The sequence below is a fragment of the Liolophura sinensis genome, chromosome 5 (genome assembly GCF_032854445.1).
Source record: "Liolophura sinensis isolate JHLJ2023 chromosome 5, CUHK_Ljap_v2, whole genome shotgun sequence".
Taxonomy (NCBI): Eukaryota; Metazoa; Mollusca; class Polyplacophora; order Chitonida; family Chitonidae; genus Liolophura; species Liolophura sinensis.
The window spans coordinates 6,014,663-6,023,047 of record NC_088299.1 but is presented as its reverse complement, the minus strand read 5'-3'; the positions used below and the strand labels follow the sequence as shown (position 1 = coordinate 6,023,047).

The following is an 8,385-nucleotide window of genomic DNA, read 5'->3' as shown; positions in this document are numbered from 1 at the left end:
CGTACCGGCACCTAAGATCTTTCATGATCAACAATCTTGCTATTCTTTTGGCTTGGAGCTGTGCATAAGGGAATTGACATGCAAATACTGCATGGTCATGCAGCCTAAATTGTCTTGGCATACTGTGACTGGTCATGCCTTTGTAAAAGACACGATTGTGCCAGAAAGTGAAAGTCATGTCATTATCCTGCAAGCAAACAACACAAAAAGTCTCTTAAAATGTCGGTGCAGAAGAAGACCAGATAGGACATCATCAGAATGGAAAATCTATACTTTATAAATCTTTTATAGCACATAGAGGAAATTTCTCTGTATTGGAGGATTTTCCTAGTCTCGATAATTTATTGATGTTCATGTTGCCTGACTTTCATGCAAGTAATTCTATTACGAGGAAATGGAATAGCAGTTCAGAGTTTTGTTTTCCTGATGAATGAATGATCCGCAGTCAAGACCAATGGGTATAGACTAATTTACTTTTCCACTTTTTGTATGGCTCTAAAGTTACAGCTTGTGGAGAGAAAATTTGGAGCATATCATTTAACAAGGGCTTGATGTGTCTGTCGGCATTTGTCAAACAGGATTAGAATAAGGTCAGAGAGGTGAAGAGGGGATGTTACAAAAATAGAACAAATGAAATCACAGGTTTAAATGAAAGCTATTGTTTTTAGATACAGGCTTTAATAAGAAAAGAAAATGGTCTATAACTAGTTTAAACAAGGAATTTGGCTATAGCCATAAATGTAATTAGCGCTTTGATTGTTTTAGAGAATTGGAGAAATTTCTGCTAACTGTTGTCATTTATATATATTACTCACTGTATAGTAATAGTAATACTTCATTTTTGGAGTATTCTTGAGTACGGCATAAAACTCTAATCAAATCTAATAAATCATTTTCTGAAGGACATCAACGTGTTACAAATTCAGTCTTCCTTGAGCCCCTCATCCATGTACACATTCACACACAAAATCATTTACACGTGTATACAGTATACATAAAATATAGATGAGACTTATACACCATGATCACCGACTATACACAAGGTAATGCATCCTAGATTAATATCTACACTTAAATCAACATAGGCAGGTTTTCACTTAATGAACATTTCATTTTTTTTCTTTTGAAAAACTTGGACATTCTGTGATTTTTTTTAACATGTATTTGGAGTCAGTTCCACAGTATCACCTCAGAATATCTGAAAGAATGTTTAAGGGCATCAGTTCTGGGTTGGATGAGGTTTATTTCATGCATATACAGTTTACATGACCTCAAATTTTGCCCGAACAAGTGCATTTGTGGAGGCAAACAAATTTTTTGAAATATTATTTTTTAATTTTGGTGCTGAATCTGTCATTTTTCCAGTAGGATATTGTACCACTTTAGATACCACAAAACACGTTTCTAAAAATAAAAGGAACTCTTGAAATCTTAGGAAAGGTGCAACTGAGCTATGGTCAAAATTTTAGATCATTTACATTTTCCATAGGTGCTGTCTGGATATTTTACTCACTGTGAGAAGTTTGTGCAAGTCTGGTGATTTATTATGCCCTTTGTCTGTTTATACAGGGCCCATTTGTTACAAGTACTTCACCATAATGTATTCCATAAATTGTTAATTGTTAAGAAAGTTGTTTAAATCGTGCAAAAGATTCAATAAAAAAAGGAGTTTCCGATGGGTTGATTTCCTAATACAAGTTTAGTATTTGGTGCATGTTCTTGTGTGGCATGGGGGCGTATGTTAGATTGACTGGGGTAAGTGAGTGTTGGGATAGATGGGGAGAGATTAATGCCATGGGGGGGGGGGGGGGAGGTGATTTATGGCCTTAGCCTAACAAGTGGGTGTCAAAGGCTGCAGGGTTACAAGTATTAGGGTGTGTTTAGGGGAATTTAATGGCTGTTCACACCAGAATAATGGCAGGCGGACTTCTTAACTAGACTTGTGATTTATGACTGTTCTGTCGGCAGAGTTGATGGATGTACACCTATAGGGAGACTGACCACCTACCTGAGCACTGGAGGTGCAGGCACACACGCGCCTGTGTGAAGGGCGCTAATTTAATCTGCATTGACACGTGAGCCAATACTGCCCACTTAGCACTTTATTAGAGGTCTACTTGAAACTGTATCTCGTGCAAGGTGATACTTTGTATGTTCTTGTGTCCTGAGCAGGAGGGCAAAATACAAGATGCGAGAAAGTTCATCACAGATATATGAGACTGCATGTATTTCTGTTGTATACAACTAGATTCATTAAACTTTATGACAGGCACAGTATTCATAAAACTATATCTAGAGGGTATTTATGGTGAGTAAATGAGTGAGTCAGTGCTTGGGGTTTAACGCTGTACTTGACAATTTTCGGGTCGTATGAGAAGGCAGGAATCTTTAGAGTGCATGTGATGTGCCTCCTTGTTGCAGGACGGATTTCCACCACTCTTTTATCTATTGCTGCTTCACTGAGACGACTTACCAAAGGCAAGTAAGCTGCCCCGCCCGAGCCATCATATTGATATAGGTCAACCAGTCGTTGCACTATCCTCTTCATGCTGAACGCCAAGCGAGGAAGTTACAACTTCCTCTTTTGAAGTCTAAGGTGTGACCAGAATTGACCCTGGATCTGCTGTTCCTGACGAGCATATAATTTATAAATTAAGATACCAGATACAGTGAACTTCATAGCATTTACATAAAACTTGTCTCACCTGGATGTATATTTCAGATTTAATCAATTTCACTGCAGTTACCAGTACATGAAATTATGTCTCATCTGTATGTTTTAGAATTACAAAATGCAGTAAACTTGAGTAACGTCCGTAAAACTGTATTGTTGACAGTACATGATGTTGGTTGTGAATTTTTAAGGGGATACACATTACACATGCTTAAGTCTGAAATTATTTCATCACACATGTAATAGTGGTAAGTTGAGGGATGAAGTGCTTGCATGAATTTTAAACACTGGAGGAAAAAAATAATAAAGCACCAGCCCTCAGACTTGAGAATGTTGAAGAAAAAAAGGTAATTTGACACACTGGGAATTAAGTATGGGTAAACAATGTTGACATTTGACCCCAGTATGTCAGCAGTACCATTCCCCTGTCCTATTATGTTTTCCGAAGCCTCACTCCCAGTAAATAACGTCTAATTGGCAAATTGTGACCCTTTTTTCGTACCTCCAGAGTTTTTGCCTAGTAAGGTGTTTGCCTGTACCAGGTAAACACAAGATTTCAAAGAAGTCTTGCCAGTTGAGTGTTGGTCAGGTTGCCCATTAGCCCTTGTATGCCCCGGGTGTCAATAGTCACAGTATGACCCTGTGAGAGGTACAAAAGAGTTGGGTGCCATTTGGACAAACGACAAAAACATAATGCAGACAGAGACTTAACAGTCATTGAGTACCACTGTGGGAACTAGGCATTCATATGTGTATATATATATATAATATATATATATATATATATATATATAGGTCCAAGGTACATATATATATTTTCTGATTTGAGCTGTAAAGATTACATTTTCTTGGTGTAGTGTTAAGCATATTTTGAGGGTATTTCTGTGGCTAGACTAAATTATTATATTTTTTTTGTGAAGCCCAGATGTTGGCAAACCCACCAAAACATAAATTTTCAACATAGATGTAATCGAAAAATTAAGGCGAATAAATTGCATGCTTAGTTCAGCTGATTCAACTCATAGGGATATTAAAACTTTGTTCAAAAATGTCTGGGAATTATTCAAAATTAAGCGTGGATGTTGGAGAAATTAAAGCTTTTTTTAAATTGAATTAATTTTAATTAAAGCATTTTTCTGAAGGGTTGCGTGTACATTTACCAAATGAACTTAAAAGAAGTGACATTGACATTGAAAGAATTACATTGACAAGCTTTCCGTGCAATTATCCAGCAACGTCACCACCAGTCCCCTGTGTTATTCTTAACACAGTTTTCCAGAACTCTGGAGAAAAATCATGTTCGACCGACAAAGGGAAGGATCTGTGTGCAAATTTACCGAGGTAACATTAAGTCACATTGCCACGAAGCCTCAATCTTAACCAGTGCAGACATTTTTGACGACATTGTTGTTCTTGCCTTAATGCGGTGTGCACTCGGTCCCGTTGTGTACTAAACACATACACTAGACATGCCAGTGCACACCCCGTAAATTAACATGGTAAACAGTACAACATGGCTGAAAATCTCCACAGCTATTCCCAGCCAGGTACGAACACAATTACCTGCCCTTGTTCTCTAACCTCTGTAACATATAATCAATGTCGCGCAATCATTGTCAAGGTATTGTAAATGGTCATATGTACGTTCAAGAAGTGCGTGTACCTGTACTTTTTTTCTGGAAATTTTTGAAAGCAGTTTATTTTTGCAATTGTAGCCTGTCTTTGCTGTAATTTATGAAATGTTTTATTTCATGTTTCAAGATGTGTGTTGTTGGAAGTGCATTGATGTTTTGAAACTGCAGTTATGTGTAGGAAATGCATGTACTGTAACGAATAATTGGGTCGATTCTGTCATGTCTCATAATAATTATTGAATATTCCAATAATAGAATGTGTGTACATCATGTGTGCTTCATCGGCCTGTAGCAATGGCTCTGTACGTACAAAAAATATACGCCTTGCTGTGGTAACAACCCAATCATATTAAATTGATATTAATGCTGTATTTGTGTACCGATATGCGTGTACACATGTGACCGATCCAGCTGTGCTTATAGGAGAGAGACATTGTGCATGAACATCTGCAAAGATGTGATGATAGAATAACTAAGGGGGCTGGGAGAGGGTGAGGTGAGGAAAGAAATTGACACATTGTGCGCCTCTGTCAAATGCGAGGTCAGAATAGCCTAACCTTTCCTTGTCAAACTGAAACATGGCCTGACAAAAAGCATACTGCGATTCTAAGCCTCGCTTTGATTCTGCCCGGCCAGACGTGACGGCCGCCTGCGGCAAAAAACCGACGTGGCTACAAGATCCTTCGTGAGCGACAGGGCGGAACAAATGCTTATTTTATTGCCTGTCCTGCATTGTGTCTAGCAGGCCTTTAGTGTCCATAAGAAGTGAATAAGTCATGATTGAACCCTTTAAATTACCCGTTTTATTGGGCAGGGCACATGATGTTAAAGGGTATTGGTTTAGCGTTATGATTTACCATTGTGGAACCTTTTAAATGATCAATGAGGCGAAAATTCATCTCCTGTTCAAATATGATAGGTATGAGAGTGTGGTTTTTGTGTTTGGGAATTTATGCTATACTGTTATTAAGGACTAGTGAAGCATGGTGTATGTAATGTACACGTACCTTTTCCAACAAAATGAATTTTGGCATGGTGTCTTTGGAGTGTTGTTCTGTTACATTGGTGTACAGTACATGTAGAAACTAAGTCTACCACACCATGGGAAGAAATCGGAGCAATTTTATGTACCGCTGAAATGTGAGCTGTCTGTGATTCTTTGTTTTTATACTACATGCCAAGGATAATAAACATATGACCAAGTATAAAGCTTCTATATAGCTTACCTGACTTACATGTATATTGTAGCTATTGACAATATATATCTATCTGTGCACATATTTTTATTACCTGAAATTTTCGCACAAATGTACTTCATCAGATTTACCTCAAAAGTTGCCTCTAATGCCTCTGTGGCCAAGGGGATTTATTAACACGCCAGCATGGCTCAATGACCAGGAGCCTCCCCACGAATGTGTCTCTGAGTTCAAGTCCAGCTCATGCTGGCTTCCTCTCCAATTGCACATGGAAACGTCTTCCAGTAACCTGTGGATGGTCTTTTTTAACATCTGCAAAATGACTGACATCCTAGCCTCGTTCACCTGATTACCGATAGTTTCGTCTCAAAGGTGAAGTATTATGCAGAAATCTGCCTCATGCTCATTGGCTGGTTTTGAAATGACTTTGTCGGAGTCTCCTCCATTTGAACTTTCAGTGTGGCTTACAAGTACCAGCTGTACCTTTCCTTTTTTTCTAAAATAGTTTGGAATATGAACATGTAGAGTATTTGGTGACATGGTTTGTTGCCTTAAGTTAAAATTGCCAAAGTGTCTCGTGACTCAAAACAATTACTCTCATTTCATGTCAGTTTATTTTTTTTTTTTCTAGCCCTTTTTGTTAAGCCTCAGTTTTTTTAGTGGCCGGATGTCTGATGGATTAAGGGAGATTTAGATAGCTCTGGGAAACATAAAATGGCTTTTATGAATATTGATGTATGTTTACTGTACTGAGCACGCCATTTCCAGCCATGTTTTGTTTTGTTTTCAAAAACAGAAAAATGCTAGTCAGTTTTAAAGCGGAATTCAGCTGCAGTGCATGTGCTACGTGGTCTGCCACAGTCTGATCGCTTCATGAATTCTCCGTCCTAGACTTTGTACGATCTTCATTATGTTAAAAAGACAACTGTAGGCCATGGAGCTTATATGTGTTGAAAGAATATCCCACCAAATTTTAAAAAAGCATTTTTTATTTTATTTTTATGATGATGTATAACCAAAATATTGCTATTCTAAGTAAGCAGAATTGAGAAGTTCAAGAAAATCGAAAGATCAGTGACATTGTATGACAGTGATCATATTCCTCTCCGGCCGTATGTGAGAAAGTCTGCCAGCAACCTGCGGATGGTTGTGGGTTCCCCCAGTTTTCAAAGCCATCTAACAACCAAAACACTTTTACCCTTTTAGCCATACAGTCATGTAAGGTACAAGGGTTTGAGACATTATGTTTCCGGTTTCAGTAATATGGCGTAACCCAAGGACTCGTAAGAATTCCAGATTAAAATTTGATTTATAGAGAAAGAAATGGCTATGACTTTTTAGATCTGTTTCCACTCATTTGTCTGAAATATCCAAGATTGAACTATTTGTTGGCTTTCTGTTTAAAGTTTGGACAGGTTACTCACTAGAACCAATTTCAATCTACAGCAATGGCTTTCTTTTGTTAAAACTCCATAACTCTCAACAAAGTTTAAGAACTGAAAAAAAAAAAAAACCAAAAAAAAAAAAACAAGGAAAAAAAGAAACAAAAACCAAAAAATTCGACTCCAAACACATTACTTAAATTCAGAGTATGTCTGCTAAACTAGAGTTTTGTGTATACAAGAACTTCGGTGCCACTCTCTGAAATGAAAAACTAACATTCTTGACCTGGTGGAAGAATGCTAAATAAGACGTAAAGAAACAGTTGTTTAAATTTCCTTGTTGATTGATGGAGAAGCTGAGCTGGATTGTATTCTGCTCTATAGTTTTCAAGTTTAAGTTGGACAATTTTAAAGTCATATACATCTACTTAGTAATTACACAGCTATGCACTGTTGTTGTTGAATAGTCGTATACTGCTTAGCACTGAACATAAGGAATGGGTCCCCAAGGGTGGGGGAAGGGGTGTGGGGGGAGGTTGTTAATGAGATGAGGTAGAGAAAGGACTTTTTGACATAGCTGCCACTTAGCACACCATTTAAAACTTTGCCATTTGGAGTGGAGCTCAGTTGTCCAAAAGTGTTTTATGTCTTATTTTATAAAAGAGTATAACAGGGGTAATTATAGTTCATATTTTATTTTTTTTTAGGCTGAGTACAAAATTAAAGACTGGAAGGCTTAAATTTAAGTCTGGTATTAATCTTAAACTTATTGATCTACCGGACCCAGGGGTTCATTTGTTAAATGAAAATTCTATAATTAAATTTAACTCTGTTAAGAATGCTTCAGATTTTCTTTACAATAGTCATTATTTAATTTAAGTGAGGACTATCACTTTTCCTTTAATTTTATCTAGGTTAATTATAACTGAAAAAAGGAGTTTTCGTGACAACACTGGCAAAAATTGTGTTGTAATGTTATGAAATTTGTTGTCAGTTTTACATAGGACTGGAGTATTGCGTTTAAACGTGTCATGAAAGAAGCATTTGTTCTTGTTTCTTGAATTTTTTCCTGCTTCTTGAACATACTCATTCCCATCCATCATGCTGACATTTGTTGATGTTGATTTAGTCGTTTGTTTTTATCAAAAGTGTAATTAGAATTCTTCAACTGTCCCATAGTAACCTTGTTTATTATAATTTTTTTGTTTGTTTGTTTTTTTGCTTTGGGTGTCTAGGCTACATTTTATTTTCAGGGTTCTGTTAACATTTTACAGTTACATTTTACATGACAAAAACTTTGTTTTCAAGTTGTATACAATTGTACATACATTTTCTGCATATTGTACACATGTTGTGTAATAGATAAATTTATACATGTTTTATTTTACCTACATACATTGTACTTAAACATACATCTAAAATTTGTTACACTTCTACAATATATTAGAAAACAGTTGATGCTATTGGTTATCTTTTGAACATACAGTTTGTGAAATACA

At 36.7% G+C, this 8,385-nt stretch overlaps 1 protein-coding gene across 1 annotated transcript in view; it reads left to right on the top strand.

The window, feature by feature from the left end:
* Positions 1 to 4,187: 4,187 nt before the first annotated feature.
* Positions 4,188 to 8,385, top strand: part of LOC135465987 (abnormal cell migration protein 13-like) — an 81,521-nt gene continuing 77,323 nt past the window's right edge. Inside the window, exon 1 of the mRNA XM_064743369.1 lies at positions 4,188 to 4,221. Coding sequence (XP_064599439.1) covers positions 4,188 to 4,221 — 34 coding nt within the window. The remainder of the gene's footprint in view (positions 4,222 to 8,385) is intronic.